At 37.3% G+C, this 19007-nt stretch overlaps 2 protein-coding genes across 7 annotated transcripts in view; one reads left to right on the forward strand and one right to left on the reverse strand.

The window, feature by feature from the left end:
* The window catches only part of Uba6 (ubiquitin-like modifier activating enzyme 6), a 68475-nt gene extending 62988 nt beyond the window's left edge, over positions 1-5487 (forward strand). For all 3 annotated transcript variants that reach the window (XM_005392833.2, XM_005392832.2, XM_005392834.2), the window contains 2 exons: positions 600-694; positions 3181-5487. In XM_005392833.2, the coding sequence (XP_005392890.1) occupies positions 600-694; positions 3181-3316 (231 nt within the window). In that variant the 3' untranslated portion in view covers positions 3317-5487. The remainder of the gene's footprint in view (positions 1-599; positions 695-3180) is intronic.
* A 10441-nt stretch (positions 5488-15928) lies between these two features.
* The window catches only part of Stap1 (signal transducing adaptor family member 1), a 52507-nt gene continuing 49428 nt past the window's right edge, over positions 15929-19007 (reverse strand). For 3 of the 4 annotated variants that reach the window (XM_005392840.2, XM_013518538.1, XM_013518539.1), the window contains one exon: positions 15929-16509. In XM_005392840.2, the coding sequence (XP_005392897.1) occupies positions 16448-16509 (62 nt within the window). In that variant the 3' untranslated portion in view covers positions 15929-16447. The remainder of the gene's footprint in view (positions 16510-19007) is intronic. The other variant, XM_005392841.2, reaches the window with a different exon arrangement.

A 19007-nucleotide genomic window follows, 5' to 3' on the forward strand; every position in this document is an offset into this window, starting at 1 on the left:
CTGTGATAAAATCTAAGAATACCTTATTTTAGAGTAGATCTTAGCAACTTCAGCATGATTTCTTTCCCCATGAAGTTGAGAACTGTTGCCTTTTCATTTATAAGAAACACTTTACAGCTTTCCTTTAGCATGTTGGAATTGCCAGCATCAAAATTACTGAATTGTGGAGCCATTGTTAAGTAAATAAGGGTTACTTGGACACTGACTGCAGCAGTCAGTATGATAACAAGGTAGCTACAGTGTGACTAGCGAGAGGCAGTGTGTGAAGCATGGAAGTGCTGAACCTAGGGATGATTCACACTTCAGGTGGATTAGAGGGAATAGCTTGAGATTTCATCCCCACTGCTCAGAATGGCACACAGTTTAAAACTTAAGAATTACTTATTTCTGAAGTTTTCCATTTAATATTTTGAGACTGTGGCTGTAAAGTGAAACTATGAGTTTCACTACTCTAGTTTGTACCCATAACTTTACTGGCAGTAATAACCATTATTTAGCTCAAATTTGTTCTCTTTTCACTGGTCATAAAGCATTTTCACACAAGCATTTTATGCTTGAATGAGGCTTTGATTGTTGCTCTTTTGGATATTCATTTTTAGGAAAAGTACGGAATTGAGCCAACAATGGTAGTTCAGGGAGTCAAAATGCTTTATGTTCCTGTAATGCCTGGTCACGCAAAAAGATTGAAGTTAACGTAAGTAGTTTCTGCTGTTATATGGATAAGAATCAAAACGTAAGTAGATGTACACTGAAAAATTAAATATAGAGGTATTGAAGTTCAGGAACATTACTGTTATACAATGGTGTTAGTAAAGACAGCACATCCGCCAGGGAAGAGGAGGCCAGTGGGCTGCCTTTTAAGGAGTGTCTCAGGATTACAATACCCTTGTGATTTACACTCAAGTCTTCAGTAACAGGCATAGAAACTTGATAGAAACTTAAAAGCTCAATAAAAGCAGACCCTCCTCTTATGTGGAAACATAAGGGGGCTTATGAGAATGCAGTATAAAATCAAGTGCCAGATAGTTATGCATTTATTTAGCAGATTTTTATTCATACAGCACCTGCTGTATGCCAGGTGCTATCGTAAGCACTAGAATACAGTGAAGAGCAAAGCGAAGTCCCCTGCTGCTGGAGAGGTTTGCATAGTAACCAGGCTGGCTCAGAGATGGCCAGTGCTGCGGAGACAGTACAGTGAGGAGGAGCGAATGTAGGCACACTGGTGCTCACTGTTACGTTTCGTCATCTAGATACTCCCTGTGCCTGTCATACTCTTGTCCTGTGAAGTGGCATTGAGCAGAGAAAGAAAGGGAGCCAAAGAAAGCCAGAGTCTTTACAGTGGTCTGAGGCCCTAGACAACCTGATTCCTACCTCTCCCTTCACAGTATCCCGGGCACACTGGCCTCCTTAACATTGCTTAGAACACACTCCAGGCAGGGTCCAGCATGGGACCTTTGCTCTGTTCCCTCTGCTTGTAATTCTTTCTGAGATGGCGACCGTGGTGATTCCCCACTCTGGTCTTTGCACTTCTGTAAAGACCTTTATGAACCGTAATACTGTAATCTGTGCCCACTTCCTGTCTAGTACACCCAGCACTCTTTTGTTCTTTTTCTCCTTTTCATGGGACTCATCACTGACTTCTGTGGTTAGCAAATATTCTTCTTTATTATCTCTACCCAACTAGAATATAAGTCTCACAGAGTCAGGAATCTTTATTTGGTCTGGTCATTTTAACACACCTGCCAGTTTTAAAAGTATGCTCATCTTAATTATCTTTACCTTTAAAAATGTATTTGCTAAGGCATCAATTTGCCTTATATTGTTTTCATTATGATCCATAAGTATCTTTTGGATAAATTAAGATAACATTTGGAATTCTTTTAGTTGTGTACTACCTAGTTGAAAGTGGGATGTATGGTCATAAAGTATATTGATTGGTGGATTTTAACATTTGCTGCAAATAAAAATTTTTTTGAGAGTTTCCCAGTATTTGATGCCTCCAGCATGATATACTTTATGAATGATATTTATAATTTTATTATAGTCAATTTAATGGATATTTATTGAATTCCTACTGAATGGCTGGATGCCTAAGGTAATCATGGTGTTGCAGTTAAGAACATGAGCTGACTTAGAAATGGGTTCACATTGCACAACTACTTGTTTTGTCACCGAGTAGCTTTTGAATTTCCTGTCCATAGGTGTGAATGATGGTGTTCAGCAGTTGAGCATTATAATAGTGATGCCTGCATAACAGTGTAATGGAATGGAGGAAGGGTAAATGGTGCTCGTTAATACTTCAACATTATACAGATAGCCCTGCTCTCAGTTCATAGTTTATTATGGGATGTTAATGTTCATCATTAATTAAATGTAATTGATGCATTTTATAATAAAGATTTTTACATTGCACCATGGGCACCATTGTGTCAAACCTGTGGTTCAGGGTAGATTTCATTTACCCTAGCTTTGAAGAAGGGATACTTCTGACAGAAGCAGCAGTTTTGTAGAACCACTTGTAGCTGAAAAAGAGCATACATGGGTGCTTGGAAAGTGAGGTATTTTGTAATCACCTCAAAGATAATGTGGTGTCAGTAAATAGTGGAAAGAATGAAGAGTTTCATATGCAATAAAGTGCCTTTATAAAATGGAAAGGGCCATTATAGAGAATTTGAAAATTACGTAGTTCAGAGCCTAGCATGAAGTTGGTATTTACGTTCCATCACATTAGATACTAGAGTAACGTCAGACTTGTATTTTAAGAAAATTGTAACAGCAGCTATATAAAGAAAATGGAGACTGGAGACAGCTTTTAGGATGTTTAATCTAGTTTGCTTTTTTACTCTTTTCAAAGAAATGGTAAAGAACTTATGTTGCCTCTAAACTTTACACTCCTGTATAGGAAAAAAATTGAATTTTCAAAATCATTGTTGATATTTCAAGTCTGAGCAGATTGTCACTATTTTTATTATAAGCAGCACTGGTCCAGATTGATTCACTATTTAAGTAGATGAGTGTCTTGCATTCAGAGCTGTCAAACAGAAATGCATTTATAAAAGCAGATGGATTCAATTTTAAAGTAAAATGTAGATATAAGTTCAGATATTCGGATAGCATTACAGAAATCATTCTTTCATTTTATAGAATTATCAGTGTATCATTCTTGCTTTTTTCCCTTAGGATGCATAAACTTGTGAAACCTTCTACTGAAAAAAGATACGTAGATCTTACTGTGTCATTTGCCCCAGACACCGATGGAGACGAGGATTTACCAGGACCTCCAGTGAGATACTTCTTCACTCACGACACCAAATAGAGGTGATCTTAAAGTTAATCCACGACTACATGGTTCTCTGAAGAGTGCACCCAACTCAAAAGCTTAAAAAATAAGCTCCTACTACTGTGGATTTCTCTTTTGAAGAAGCCTTAATTTAAGGAAAACATCAGTGAGAAACTCCATTAAATAATTCTGATGCTTTACACGTGACTGTGATAGCAAACAACTTTTAATTGGAATACCATTTTATAATATAACAAATTTGTGTATTAAGCTCTCTGGAAGAAAATAAAACAGAATATTTGTCTGTGACAAAAAGAAAACTATAAGGAACTTGAAAGTAGTGAATGCTGCTATCCAAACAATTTAATCTCACTTTATACGTTTCTTTTTTGTTTGGTATTTGAGACCCATTTTTCAATACAAATGTTGTTCAGTACCTTGTGTCTCTTATGTGATTAGCTTTTAAAAATTTAATACCAATGGGAGGAGGAGAGATAATAGTGATAGATAAAGAGTAGAGATTTTAATTTATGTAGTTATATTTTACTGTCCTGTTACTTCTGCTAGTTTATGTGGGTTTTTTTGTTTGTTTTGTTTTTTTCCGGTATCAGGAGTTGAACTCACCACCTTGTGCTTGCCAGGCAGGCGCTGTGCCGCTGAGCTAAATCCCCAGCCCCGCTTGTGCTGGTTTAAAGAGTACATTATATCCTTGTCTTCTCCCAAGTCAGGATTTTTTTTTTTATATCATCAGTGTTGTAAGCCATAAGCAAATCAGATGACTCATGTCACCTCGAACTGTTAACAGTATTATATGGACTCAGACAACCCTCTTAGAAAATCCAAGAATGTGAACAGATAATATGGCTAACCATTCAAACTTTAAATATGCCTTCTGATGTATTTTATTTATTTAGAACTCCAAGGGATGTGAAACAAATATAAGACTAAAAGCTCTGTGAAGGGAGTGTCCTCAGAAATAGATGTAAACTAAAAATTAAAAATGTCATCATTAGTAGTAGAGTCTTGATTTTTCAATTTCTTCCAGCAATCTAAGGTTAAGAAAAAATATGTCTACCTTAAAGGAAAGTATGTTGTTTAATTCTCCCTTCCCAGAAAGAGGATTGAAAAGAATGAAAAGATGTTTTTTAGATATTTACTGTAAGAAATATTCTGTTTTCTAACATGAACGATTGCAGATATAAGTGCTTTCATTAAGACAATGGGAACAGTATTCAACACTGTGAACGCAGTGAGAGCAGCAAGGGATTCTTCACTAAGGCTGACTTGCTTGCAAAAGCATTGGGCATTTCGTAACCTCAGGAAGTCTTTTCCCTGTAGCTCCTCTTCTACAGTGGATTCACTCCAGTTTGCTCTCTATACTCTGTACTTACTTTTCTTTTCCACTTACAAATAGTTTAATTTTTTTTCAACCAACCATTTTGTTTCCATGTTTTGTAAAAGTATCATCTAGTTGGAAAAATATATTTGGCAATGGAGAGTCAGTTTGAGGAACTGAAGGAAAATCTGCCCATTGAGACATGCAGGAAGTGAACAGGATGAGTTTTAAGAAAATAGCTACCTTTGAAATAAATTAATGTTTGATCCTCATACTCTACCCTCTCCCATTGTGTGAATTCCAGTGCCAGAAGTTAACAGTACCTAAAATTGAATCCAGGAATATCAAGGCTCTGTGTCTTAGAATATTAGAGGGTAGGAGTAAAAAGACCTTTGTATTAAGAAACCATTTTCCACTTTCACTTTGTGTTGTGCTCTTTGACAGTGACTGATATTTTCAAGGTGATTCATCTCCAGTCCTCAAGTATTATCTAATAGCTGGCTTATACTTTAGCCAAGTGTCCACGTCTTTTTGAAGTAAATTGAGATCCAGACTGTCAGTTCGTATTTATAGGAATCATTGCTTTGGCAGATAGCAGTAAATAAAATCAACAAAGATTAAGTTCATTTTGTCATTAAACCTGCAACTGTTTTTTTCGATAGTAGTGGTTACTGCTGTCTTTTCTTCTAATTAGTTCTACTAAGCTGAAAGCCAGGGTAAAGTTAATGACAGTTTTTTTCATGGTTCTGTTTATCTCTGTACATGACATCAGTATTGGTTGAGATACCAGGTGCAAAAGTTTTGTACAATTCCATTGAGTTATTTTTTACTTTAAATTTAAAAATAAATGAAATTTGAGAATATCTTTATAGAACATGTTCAACAGTTTGCTTCAGAGATCCTGATTATGGCACGCACTTTGGGTAATTTCACATCGATGTTTCCTAATTTTCATGTTTTGCACTTATGGAGATACAGCGTTCATTGCATATAGAGGGACATTACTTCACAATGCCTTTGGCTCCTTGAAGTTTTGCTGAAACGGTTGGGCAGGGGTGGGCAGTATGCTCCGTGCTGGAGCACGTGTGTAGCATGCATGAGGCGCTCTGTTCGTCCCCAACACAGTAAACAAAAGTGGGAAAATAGTTGTTACTATGTAAAAGTCCATGTTGTACGTTCCAGACTACAGGTTGCAGATTTCTGATATCCATTCCTTTAAGAGTTCAAAGCAGTTATATTACTTCACTCTAAGTCCTTCATAAATCATCCCAAAGGTAGAACTTGTAGAATACTATCTGTATTTTTGATTGTTATCTGTGATAGTGCATTTTGGTAATGACGGTGTCAAAGCTTTAAAAAAAAATTCAGGGTTTTTTTTAATCTGCAACTTTTTTTTTTTTGGTTTTTCTCCGGTACCGGGAACCAAACTCACGACCTTGTGCTTGCCAGGCAGGCACATTTGCCGCTGAGCTAAATCCCCAGCCCCTGCAACTTACTTTTTTTTTTTTTTTAATTTTATTTTTATTTTAAAGAGTAAAAGAAAGATAACATAGTCATGGGAGGGGCTTACCAAATTACAGACAAAGTGGTAGGAAATTATCAATGGTTATTGTTTTACATATTGTTATCTACAAGATAGTTTTCTCAGGAAAACAAATAGACAAATAATAGTGAGTTACAGACAAAAGAGATTATCAATAGTTATTGTACTATACTTTGGTATCTTCAAAGTGGCTTCTGAAGGAAATAAATAGAGCTATACATGAGTGACCAATTGAATAATCGTTAACTATTCTCAGTGGTTGTTCTAGAAAACACATAATAATAAACATACATCCATTTACGAAATAGGATAGGAGCAATGCAAACATTACAGAGTTATGGACAGATTAGTAGGAAAATATCAGTGGCTGCTGTAATACATGGTGGTAGCTTCAAAGTGGTTTCTCATGAATCTACAACTTATAATTAGTAAAATGAACAGAGAAAGTAAATTATTCTCTTGAAATGTTGGAGGAAAATTTGTCTTAATGTTCTTAACTACAGTGATTATTATCACAAATTCGTTGTGACTAAAAGTACTTGGCTCAGTGTGCAGTTCTTAGATGTGGTTGTTACTATTTTACTTGAACAGATTCAGTAACAGAAATCAGGAACTGGAGATCCTGGGGATCAGAGTAAATATCCGTTAGTAGTTTCTATTCCCTTTTCTCTTTCCACGACTTACAAGCTTTGATTTTTTAATTGATGAGATACATGTTCAAAAACATATATGTAAAACAATATATAAAATACAAATACTTTAAGAATAATTTTAGTGACTGTTTACATAACCAGTACTCACACTAAGAAAACACGGGTAGCAGCTCACAAACTCAGTATGGTTCCTTCCCCGCACAACAGCTTTCTCAAACGCCCTTTGGTGATTTCCAGTATTCTGCTCTCTGTACCTACTATGTCCTTACATATGTGACCCTGAACAATGCAGTTTATTTCCACTTGTTTCTCAACTTTCTGTAAAAGAATCTCACTGACTTCTGTGACTTCTTTCATCCAGCATATGGGTTCATCCATATTGATTGTAGCTGCATTTCGTCATCATTGCTGTGTAATTTACCTTTGCAGTAATACACCACAGTACTCATTCTATTGATTGTGATTGATGGGAGTGTTTTTAGTTTGAGACAGTGAGCTTCTACCATGAATGTTACTTTTATATTTACTATTGCAAGTAATTCTACTAGGAGTAGAACTGCTTGGTTATAGGTTGCTTGGTTTTTCATATCTTAAATGTTATGAAAAAACTACAGACGTTTCCCCAGCCTCTAGACTGTCTTTTTTTTTTTTTTTTTTTTTTTTTTTTTTTTTTTTTTTTGCTAAGCAAGTAGGTGTACAGTTGTAAATAATTGAAATTTTACTCTGAACTTCCTAAATTACTAGTGAAGTTGAGTACTTTTTCATAAATTTTTTGGCCACTTCGACCTTGTTTTTCTAAAGTGTCTTGTTAATTTTTTGCATACATTTCATACATTGGCAGTCTTCTACCTCATTGATTTATGAAAGATGTTTGTGAGTTGTTTAAAAAATAAGTCACATTCTGTATGATGATCATGGAAATAGTCTTCCCTGTTGTCTTCAGAGAACTTTGGTTTTGTTTTCTATACTTGTTTTTAATTCACAAGGAATTAATTTTGTGAGTGACAAATACTACCTCTCTACAGTTTACTGAAAAGTCTGTTCTGTTCTCTTTTTTCCATCGTGCCACTGAGTGACACAGGAGTGTATCCATGTAAGACTGTCTATAAGTTTTTGTTCCTTTTCTATTGTTACGCTAGTATGCTGCCTTTATCACCATAGCAGACACATACTTCTCACAGTTAGCTAGAGTTCCTCTCAGCTTACTGGCCTAGGTCCTGGTTATTCTTAGCACTTTTGTATTTTCAGTTCTCAAATTTCTAATAGGAGACACACAAGCCTGTGACACACAAGACACACATACAGTTCCTGGTGTCTCACCAAAATGTTCATCTCTTGTTCACTAGTCTTTGTCTAATAATCTCAGAGTCTGAAACTTTCTTGTGAGTTCCTTTGTAATTTTTCTTTTGTTCCTTCTATTCCTTATTCTTACAGTTACACTTCCTGTGTATCTCATATATTTGTTTATTTGTCAGTATTTGAAAACCAATCAAAATAATTTGATGGCCAATATGATATTTTCATCCTCAAAGCTTTCTCTTTTGCTTCTGCCAGGTACCTTGATACTTGTAACTCAGGATAATTTTGACTAGTGTCAGAGCCTGAGGTCTTCTGGACTTTAAAAGCTGAGTTAGACTCTAGTTCTAGTGTCTTACTTCTTGCTCACCCTTTAAAGTTCAACCCTGCAGGTTCCAGAGTGTGGGCTTGGGTTACCTGAGTCCTTAGCTCTTGCTGATCTTGAGCCATCTCTTAATCCCTGGCCTCTTAGTTCTGTGCCTCTTCCCAGTGGCTTGTTACAGATCTACCTGTAAAGATCCCAAGCGGCAGTGGTCACAGGTGACAGGTAAAGGTTTACCATTCTGAATTCATCTTCTCACACATATTAGCCGGGTAATTTATTTGCTAATACCAGTTTTCTGCTTTATTCCACTTTTCTAAAGTTGTCTAGCTAGAATGTTAATCCAAGTGACCCAGCCTACATTATTTCCTAACTATTGATGATATATAAAATATAGATGATTTCTTCATACTGTTTCTGCATCTGGAAATTTACTAAACTCTTGTCAGTTTTGTAAATCATTTACTTTAGATTTTCTGTATAACTTTAAGTAGGTACAATTTAGTCTTTTCTAAGATCTAAATTTTAGTTTTAACTATTTTATGTCTGATTTTCATTCATTCATTTCTGCTCTTAAAATGTTTACGTTTTTCCATTTTTATGATTTTTTTTCTGGTTTCTGTCTTGAGATGGGTTACCTCATTCATTTTCAACCCATCTTTTTCAACATAGGCATTTTTTTTTTTTTTTTACAATTATTTTTTTTTTTTTTAGTTTTTTTCCAGTACCAGGAGTCGAACTAAAGACCTCGTGCTTGCCAGGCAGGCGCTGTGCTGCTGAGCTAAATCCCCAGCCCCTCAATATAGGCATTTAGAAGTTATCACTACACTATTGTAACAGAACTAAAGTTTTAGTCTAGTCCAGTTCACAGGAAGTTTCTATATTTAATATTATTAATATTTGTGTTAGTGCTCTATTGCTGTGACACAGTACCTGAGAAAATCTGCCTAAAGGAAGAAAGATTTATTTTGGATTGTGCTGAGGCAGAGCATCATGGGAGGGCACACTTGACCGGTGAGCAAAGCTGTTTATCCCCTGGTTGCCAGGAAGTAGACGTGGGCTGGGGACAAAATGCACCCTTCAACATACCTCCACAACCACCTTCCTCCTACAGGGTCTCACTTCCTTAAGTTTGCATTGCTTTCTCATGGCCTGTCACATAAGAATCCACAAGTGGGTTAATTGTTCTTAGGGTGGAACCTCATATTTCTCTCGGCTCCCAGAGCCCCACTTCTGATAACTGCTGTCCTCAACCCGTGAGCTTTGGGAGACACTGAAGCGTCAAACCATAGCATTATTTACTCGAACTGCTTTTGGATTTTCTTCCTTTTGCGAGGGTGGGTATCTGGAATCGAACTCAGGATCTTGTTCTTGCCACGCAAGCCCTTGTGCCACTGAGCTATATCCCTGGCCCTACTTTTGGGTTTTCAACAGGATTTCCTCTTCAACTCTTTGGTTGGTTCTTTCAGGAGAGTATGGTGTGTAATAAAATATGGTGAATGTTCAAATTTAAAAATTTATTACAGCCAGGCATAGTGGCACACACCTGTAATCCCAGCACTCGGGAGGCTGAGGCAGGAGGATTGCTGTGAGTTTGAGGCCAGCTAGGGCTACATAGTGAGTTCAAGGCCAGCCTGAACCTCATAGTGAAACCTTGTCTCAAAAACAAAATACAGTACAGTAAAGTAAAATTTGTTACTATTAGAGATATGTTCCCATCGCTCTCAAAATACTCCCTTTTGCATTAAACACACTTTCCCATGGTACTTGCTGCTATCTGAAGCTGTTCTGGAGGTCTTCTTTTATGGTTGTTTCTAGTTGCATGTTATGGCTGCTTCAGTGACCTGAATTTATTCAAAACTTAACTTTCATCATTATTTTGAGTTTGGGGAAGACCCAGAGGTCACACAGTGCCAGATGCTTGAATAAGGTGGATCAGGACACAGCTAATATTTTTGTAAGCCTATCTTTCCATTCAGTGCCATTTACGAAACTGCATTCACCATATTTTCAATCACCTCATAAAGACAACAGAGAACTTTCATAACTGCTTCAGAAAATAGCAAGAACAATAGGGTAAGTATTCTAACAGAGGGTATTTTGAGTGGGATTAAAGGCAGTGTATATTTCACAGTAATGATTTTTATTTTATGGAAGAAATAAAAGTTACATAGCAAAATAGTACGACGACAGTGGCTAATACATTGCATATTGTTATCTTCAAAGTAGTTACTCAGAGTACAAGATATAAGTGTGAAACATTCTCCAAACAATATTAGCATAGACCTTTCTTTTCAATGAAGTGAGAGGAACTAGTTACATAACTGTCTTAACTATCTTGTATTTTTTACTTTTCCCTTCCTTGCTTTCCCCTTTCTCCCTCCCCAGTTCCTCTTCCCTTTGAAACACTTTTTTTCCCCTTCATAATATCTATTGCACATTTTGGACCTTACTTACTCTTTCCGTTTCTGACATTTGAGAGACAGTATGATGTTTATACATGAGAGTCTGGTTTATTTCACTTAAGAATATGTTCTCAAGTTGTACTCATCTACCTATGAAAGACTCCGGTTTATCTTTCTTTATGGCTGAGTGGTATTCCACTGTATAAAAATACCACTTCTTCTTATCCAGATATTCCTTGATTGATGGACATTTGGGTTGTTTCCAAGACTTAGCTATATAATCATTTTTTTAATTTAAAAATTTATTATATATTTTGATCACCCCTCACATATCATTTCCAAATACATAGTTTCTCTAGTGATCATTTTTAGTTTGATTTTCATTGTAATTGAATTTTGATCAGATAAAAAAATGACCTTCCTAATGTTAATCTTTTGACACTAATTTGACTCACTTCTAACTGAAAACGTGGTAAATATTTTGTAATAATCTTTATGCATTTGAAAGCAGCATATTTTGTAGGGAGAATCAAGACTTCAGATGATTCCAGGTCCTAGACTTTGTGGAACAGGGACCAGCCATTTTCACCCATATGTGGCGTAATGAGTTCTGACCCACCAAATTAATAACCATGACTAATTTGGAGTTACTACACAAGACGTCTAACTGTAGAGAACTGTATAATTCCCAGTTTACATACGACTGCTGTGTTTCCTTTTCTGTATTTTAATTCTGAGGCCATGTACTGAATGTGTTTAATGCTGTGAGATCTTCTGTTTAGTATTTGTATTTTTACACCATAAAGGCAGTCTCTGTTCTTTATTCTTTTTGTATCTAAACCTAACTGCTATCATTTGAGCATATGTGTCTCCCAAAAATTCATGTATTGAAAGTGTAACCTCCAAGGTGGTGATGCTGTTAGTAATTGGGCCTTTCTTTGGGTTGTGATCAGGTCAAGGGTATGGAGCCCTTGTAAAGGAGACCTGAGGGAACCCTGTCACACTTACCAGGATACAGAGGGAAGATGCCATCTTTGAGCCCAAAAGTGGACTCTCAACAGGCACCAAAGTCTGCTGGCACCTTGATCTTGGTCCTCCCACCTCTCTGACTTGTGAGAAATAAATTTCTGATGTTTATTATAAGCCAGTTTATGATGTTTTGTTAAAGCAGCCTGAGTGGACTAAGAAACATATGGGATAAATTTCTATCTGAAATACTTCCTTGAGAATTCTATTGTGAATTCCTTTCTAATGGTGCATGCCTGTAATCCCAGTGCTTGGGAAGCTGAGGCAGGAGGATCTCTGTGAGTTCAAGGCCAGCCTAAACTGTATAGTGAAACCCTGTCTCAAAAACACACACACAAAGAATTCCATTGTGTGAAAGTTTACTAGTGGCATAATTACTCATGATTTGTTTTCTGAAAATATCTATATTTTGCCCTCATTCTTCTTTTTTTTCCTTTTTTGCTGTTCTAGGCCTTGTATGTATGAGGCAAGCTCTCCCACTGAACTAACTATACCTCCAGCTCTCAAAGACATTTTTGCTAAATAGAGAATTTTGATATGACCTGTAATATCTTTCAGCATACTGGAGGTATTTTTTCCACGGTCTTAGAGACTTTCTTTCCTGCTACTGAGACCGCTGTGGAGCTGTTCCTCGTACTGCTTCTGGCAGGCTCATCACCTTTGTTAGAACTCATGCTGTGACTTTGTCTCTTATCCCCTTCACTTCCACTTCCTTGCAGCCAACTATGTTGTCTCAGCTAAAGTCTGATTTTTAAAATCTTTCTGCAGTCGCACAGTATTTTCTTATATTGCAGGAATACACTAAACATTTTGAAATGGTAAGAAATTGAAGCTCTTCAATCACTTGTTTCCTGTGTATATTTGGAACAACTCAGTTGTGAAGACCTTCGAAAATAACACGTGCATCTTTCCTAGTCTAACACATTCATAACGGGGCTGTAATTTATGTCTCGCTGCCGGGCGGCTGTGATTCGAATTCAGTGACCCATCATACACCCTGACCCACTGGTGATGTATGTATGACTGTCTCATTAGACTACTTGTACGACTTCCTGGCAAATCTTTGATTACAATAATGCAAAGAAAGATACTGTTAGCAGCCCACATGTGATCATATACTATTCCAGTTCCTTAAGGAAAAACATTAAAATGGCAGAAAAAATGTTAATTCAGCTAATTTGTGGTACAGCAGTTGTAACTGGATATTATATATACCAGCAATGGCTTACTTATAAGATTCCCATGTTAAAATTTAGAGAATTAATAATTGATAAACTTCATGAATTTAAATTAATGAAATCTATTTGATTACTGTAATGAATTTTAATTTGTTTGAGCAGTATTAATATTTGTCAGTAATCACATTCAAGCAACTAATTAGATTTGGTCCATTTATAGACTTCATTAATTTTATTAGTAAAAACACTGATAAAAGTGATTCATTTGTACCACTCATGGTACAAGCCGCCCAGTGGTCATGCATGTACCGCCAGTGGCTCAAGCCAGTGGAAACACATTAAATCTGTTAACACAATAATGTGTATAAGGGTTCAGTAAATTCTTATGTTAGTAGACTGTGTCCCAACTCTCATCTGAGATTTCTCTTTAATTGACTCTGCTTCTCCATTTAAAACCTTACTTCATTTTCATGTTTTTCTACAAGTACTTTGTCTTACTATCACAGTAGATCTTTTAAAAGTGCTTCTCAAACTCTATTTTTTAGTGGATCATACTAAAAGGTAGGTTTCTGAGCCATCCCACAGAAATTCTAATTCAGTAAACCCAAGGAAAGCTTGGAACTCTTGTGTGTTTCAGGCATCCCAGGTAGTCCATTGTTAGGGCTTCTGTCTAGATGTCCCCCCAAAGCCTCTCAGTTCACAGGTGGGGCTTTTCAGAGGTGGCTGAATCTAGAGTGTATAATGCTAGGATCAAGGGTGTGGAATGGCTAAATCAGCCCACTGATGGATTTGGCATAAATTCTGGGTGTGGATAATGGGAAGGCCCACCCTGGATGTGAGTACAACCTGTCCTAAGAAAATGTAGCCTGGATAAGCTATAAGGCACGGTGTTACAGTTTGTGTCCGGATGTCCCCCAAATCCTTATGCAGTCATGGGGTGGGCTTCTGGAGTTTTTGATTGATCTAACGTTCAATGCTGGGATTATGGGTGTGAGTGCAATACCCACCCTGGAGTGGGTAGCCTGCATAGAGTGGAAGGGAGGTAAAGAGGCTTGCTCTCTGCTGCTGCTGCTCCCTTTTTGCTCTTGTTGCTTTTGCTGTCTTGCCACCATGAACTGTTGCCTTCTGCCATGAGCCAGCAGAGTATGGACTGAAACCTCCACAGACAGTGAGCTAAATAAACCTTCCCTTCCTTAGTTTTGGGCATTGGGTATTTTGTCTCAGCAATGAGAGAAAAGTAACCAAAACAGACAAAGAAGGGCTGCCGCTGTCACTTGCTGCTTCACTAATTCAGTACTTCGTAGCTTTGCTGCTTTCTGCCCACCATGAACTGTTTCTCCTCTGAGATGCCCCTCTGCCTTGGAGCCAGCCAATTATGAACTGAAAGCTTCAACCTGTGAGCTACATTAAATCTTTTCTCCTTTAACTTTGGGTGTTGGATATTTTGTCTCAGCAATGAGAGAAGTAAGACACCCATTAAATATTGCTGGAGTACTGGAACATCCACTTTGGGACTTAAAAAAACAAAAATTCATTTTTTTTTTAAGGCCTGGAGGCTAAAAATCAAATAGCAAGCTGTTAGGTTGATTTATTTTATTAGTATGTGTATGTAATACATAGTCCTTACATTTCTTGTGGAAAGTTCATACATGCCCAGAACACATCTTAATTCCTTTCTTTATCCCTTTTCCCTTCCCTCCCTTCCCTTCCACCCATCCTTCGATCCCTTCCCTTTTTATTTCTTTTCTTGTACATTTGCATACATAATGTTCACATACCTTGTGTGGAGTTGGTACCTGTAGCTAACATGTCCCGGTTCCTTCTTACCATCCCTTATGCCTTCCACCGATCTCTTGATCTCCTTACCCTTTGAGAATGATCTATCTCCCTGTTTTCTGTTACCTTTTATTTTGCTCTTTATCTTTACTCAGGATTTCTCATATAAGAGAAATAGCGCAATATTTAAGTTGTGTATCTGATTTATCTCACTTAACACTACTGTTTCAGTGTATATCCATTTTCCAATAAATGAAGTCTATCCTTCCTTATGGCAGGCTGGTATCACATTAACATGTTATCCATTCGTCTGTTGATGGACATTTGGGCTGCTTCCAAAATTTAGTTGTTCTGAATTTTGCTGCTGTAAATAGGATGTGCATATGTCAAATGTGATGTCTTTAACTCCTTCTGGAAGACACCTAGAAGGGTAGCAGTTTGGGCAAATGGTTTTTTTGGTTTTGTTTTGCTAAAGCCATTCTCTTTGACTTACAGATGCCATCTTCTCCTCTGTTTCAGTCTTTAGTGTGTGCCTGTGCCCTAATTTTTTATAAAGATACCTTTTTATAATATATTTGAGCTAGGAAGACCTTAAGAATTTATTCCAACTCATTCATTTTTTTCAGGTAAGCCCAACAAGCCAAATGTCCAAGTAATTAGGACCATTAATTAGAATATAAGCATAGCTTTTAATTTTTAGTTGATTCTTAGTTCTTAATGATTCCTAAATTGTGTGACAAAAATCAATTTAAAAGGTTTTGTTTTGTTTTGTTTTGTTTTTTTAAAGAAAAAATCTGAAACAACATCCCTGAGGCTTTGATTTTTCTACATATAGTCTGGGGCTGAGGAATCCTTTTTTCTGAGACAGGGCTTTACTGTGCAGTTCAGGCTGGCTTTGGACTTGAACTTGCAGCAATCCTCCTGCCTCAGCCTCCCAAGTTCTCGGATTACAGGTGTGTGCCACCATGCCCAGTCTAGGAATCTATATTTTTAAGAAACTGATAATCAGCTCATACTGGTTCATATTTGTGAAAGATTGCAGTATATAGCCTTTTATCACCTTCGTACAGATTTATGGGTTGGTTTTGAACAAGCAAAAACATGACATCAGGGGAGAAGACAGAAATGAACACATTTTATTTATTCTCAGTGACAAACTATGGCATGTAATCGTTCTATTGAAAAAGGGCTTTTACATTCCATATTTTTGGTTTGTAGGTAAATAAGTGGCTTACATTTTATAAATTGATCAGATCAGATTTTAATGAACTCCTAGTGAGTTTTTAATTGGTTGGATTTAGGAGAAAATCTGCTGTGAAAATTGTATAGGGGAAATGTATTTAACTGAAGCCTAGAAGAACAAATTTTAGAAAATAACATATGTTAATGTACAGCAGTGCATGAGAAAGCATAGATGAACAAGTGACAGCATAGTCATAGCTTGTGCTTTCGCAGTGAGTTGGTTTCATTCTAATCAATAAAGGAAATTGCATGCTACATTTTTTATTAGGGTACAAATAAATGACTTGGGAATCAGGATCAGGAATGGGAGGTAATTCTCTGAAAAGTGAGATACTCCTTTTGAAAATACAAATTACTAAAATACATGAAGGCAGTTTTCCACACTTTATTTCATGCAACGTATGGCTTTTTCTTCAACTTCTCATTTTTTCCTTCAGTGTTGAGTTCTTGACCTAGAAATTACAGGTAGAAATTTGATTAATCAATGAACCAATATAATGTAACAAGGTGATTATTTTCAGCAGTAATTGATTTTCCTGCTTGTATTTGGAACATCAGTGCCCTGTTTAATAAAGTTTTAAAATGTTAAGTAATGTTTCAATACTCATTTAATTTTTATTTTATCTTGTACTTCTAACTAGGTTACCAAAATTTCCCTAGGAAATTGCTTTTTTTCTTACATTTGAGCTTAGTGTTCTTTTTACCTGGCCTACTTTTGGTTTTTGTTTTTGTTTTTTTGAGACAAGGTCTCACTAGTTCAGGCTGGCCTTGAACTCATTCTGTAGCCCAGGCTGGCCTCAAACTTGCGGGATTCTTCCTGCCTCAGCCTCCCAAGTGCTGAGATTACAGACACGCACCACCATGCCCAGCTGTCCTACTATATTTTGAAGTGGTTTTTGAATTATTTCAAACTTGGGGAAGATAAATGGAAGAAGTATCTTTGTTCTAGGCCCATCGTTCCTTGCCATCTAGTGACCAAGAAAGCTGAATGCTGACGTTGATGGCAAAGACCAAAGACACATTCCACTTTCTTTTGTTTAATACTCTATTGTGAACCTTTTCCCACATGTCCAGATTTGAACCCTTAGCTATTCTACACCTTCCTATTCCCAACTCACATTAAAGCTAAGGGCTCTAGCAGGGGGTTACACATCAAGGGCTAGTCAAGTTACTGTGGTAGTGGAAGTATAGGCACCTGAAATCCCGACGGAAAGTCCTTTCCAGCCAGATAACCCAGAAAAGTGGCTCAGGGAAACAAGGAGACTTGGAATTACTTTCTTGTTTCTTTTTTCTTCCTTCTTTGGAGCACGACTTTCCCAGAACTGCTTGACAGCATGGGTAGCCACAATTCTTAAGCCCTGTCTCTCTAGCTAGAGGACCCCGGGGGTGGGAGGCATTGGTACCTGCAAAGAATGAGGGAAATCCTGGAGCAGTGAGAGCTGGAAAAGAAAATCCCTTAACTGTGTATGACGTAAGGCAAGTTGTAGGCTCATCACTGAGCTGTACATATACAAAACAGTTGCTGAGAACAAACTGAGATACGGACCATGACCAAAGGCTGGGCTACTAATAATCCCTCAGGGACCAAACGCAAAGCAATATGACAGCCTTTGAAAACCGATTTGAAACCACTTCTTACAGAAAGCGAGACAAAACTGGTTCAATCTAATTAGGATGATTTCCTGCCCCTGCTTTTAAAAAAATGCCCAAGATTTTAACAGGATGTAAAGGCTCATGGTAATAATACTGAAAATGTCCAAGATACAATCCAAAATTACTTGATACACAAAGAACCAGAAATAACTTGAAATGTAGAAGGTCAGAGAAATGTGACCATTTCTCAAGGGAAAAGATAAAGGATACCAATGCTAAGATAGCCAGAATGTTGAAATCATCAAAGACCAAGCAGCTGTGCTTCAGCATGGCAGTTAATCTTGGTTGTCAGCTTCCTGGATGAAGACACACCAGGAGAGCATGAGCACACTTGAAGATGTGTTTGAGGTGTTCTCAGAGACAGTAGCCAGGAAGCAGAGAAAGGGGGGAAAGAAGTCACGCTGCCGAGATTCTTCTGTTTCTCTTCTAGCCAGGCCGCTGTGGTACTGGATGTGCCACCCACGTTCCCTCCGGTTTCTTGTCCCCCATGCCAGCCAACTTTACTTTTCGTGCTAGCTTTCCCTCACTGTCACAGAATACCTGGGAAAGTCAACTTCAAGCAGAAAACCCTTATTTGCGCTCATAGTTTCTTAGGGTTCGCTCTGGTCAGCTGGCTCCACTGTTACTGTTTCCAGAACTTCCGTCAAGAAAAGGCATCTTAAAACTAAAAACTCTTGGACAAAGTAATTCACTTGATTTCAGTAACTACTATAAAGCTACAGTTATAAAGGTAGTGTGATACTGGCAAAAGGATAGGAACATCTCAATGGAAATTTATCCATGCAAATATGATCAGTTAGGTTTTTAAAAAAGGCTGGGAGGTTAACTCGGTGTGCAGAGCACATCACAAGGGCAAGGTTCTAGGTTCAGGAACAAAAGGGAAGGAACAGTGGTGCAAAGGCAACGCCAGAAAAAATGAGTTCCTTTAACAAACAGAAACCGTTTCCTAGCAAAGTTAGCGTACATTCACCATACGACCAAGTAGTCTCATTCCTAGATATTTTAGCCCGTTGAATGACACAGAAAAACCTCTACATGAATATTAATGTAGTGTAATGATTGCTCCCAAACTAGAAGCAACCCTAATTTAAATTATTGAATGGATAATCAAACATACCTCCATACAGTGAAATACTATTCAGCAATTAAAAATGAGCTAATAATACACACAGTTGTATGAATCTCAAGCACATCATAATGAATGAAGGAAAATAGACTGCAGAAGTTCCTTACTGTGAATCCATATATATTATATTCTGGAAAAGGCAGAACTATAGATATGGAACACACTGGTGGT

The sequence above is a fragment of the Chinchilla lanigera genome, unplaced genomic scaffold, assembly GCF_000276665.1.
Source record: "Chinchilla lanigera isolate Chin_1 unplaced genomic scaffold, ChiLan1.0 scaffold00046, whole genome shotgun sequence".
Classification (NCBI taxonomy): domain Eukaryota; kingdom Metazoa; phylum Chordata; class Mammalia; order Rodentia; family Chinchillidae; genus Chinchilla; species Chinchilla lanigera.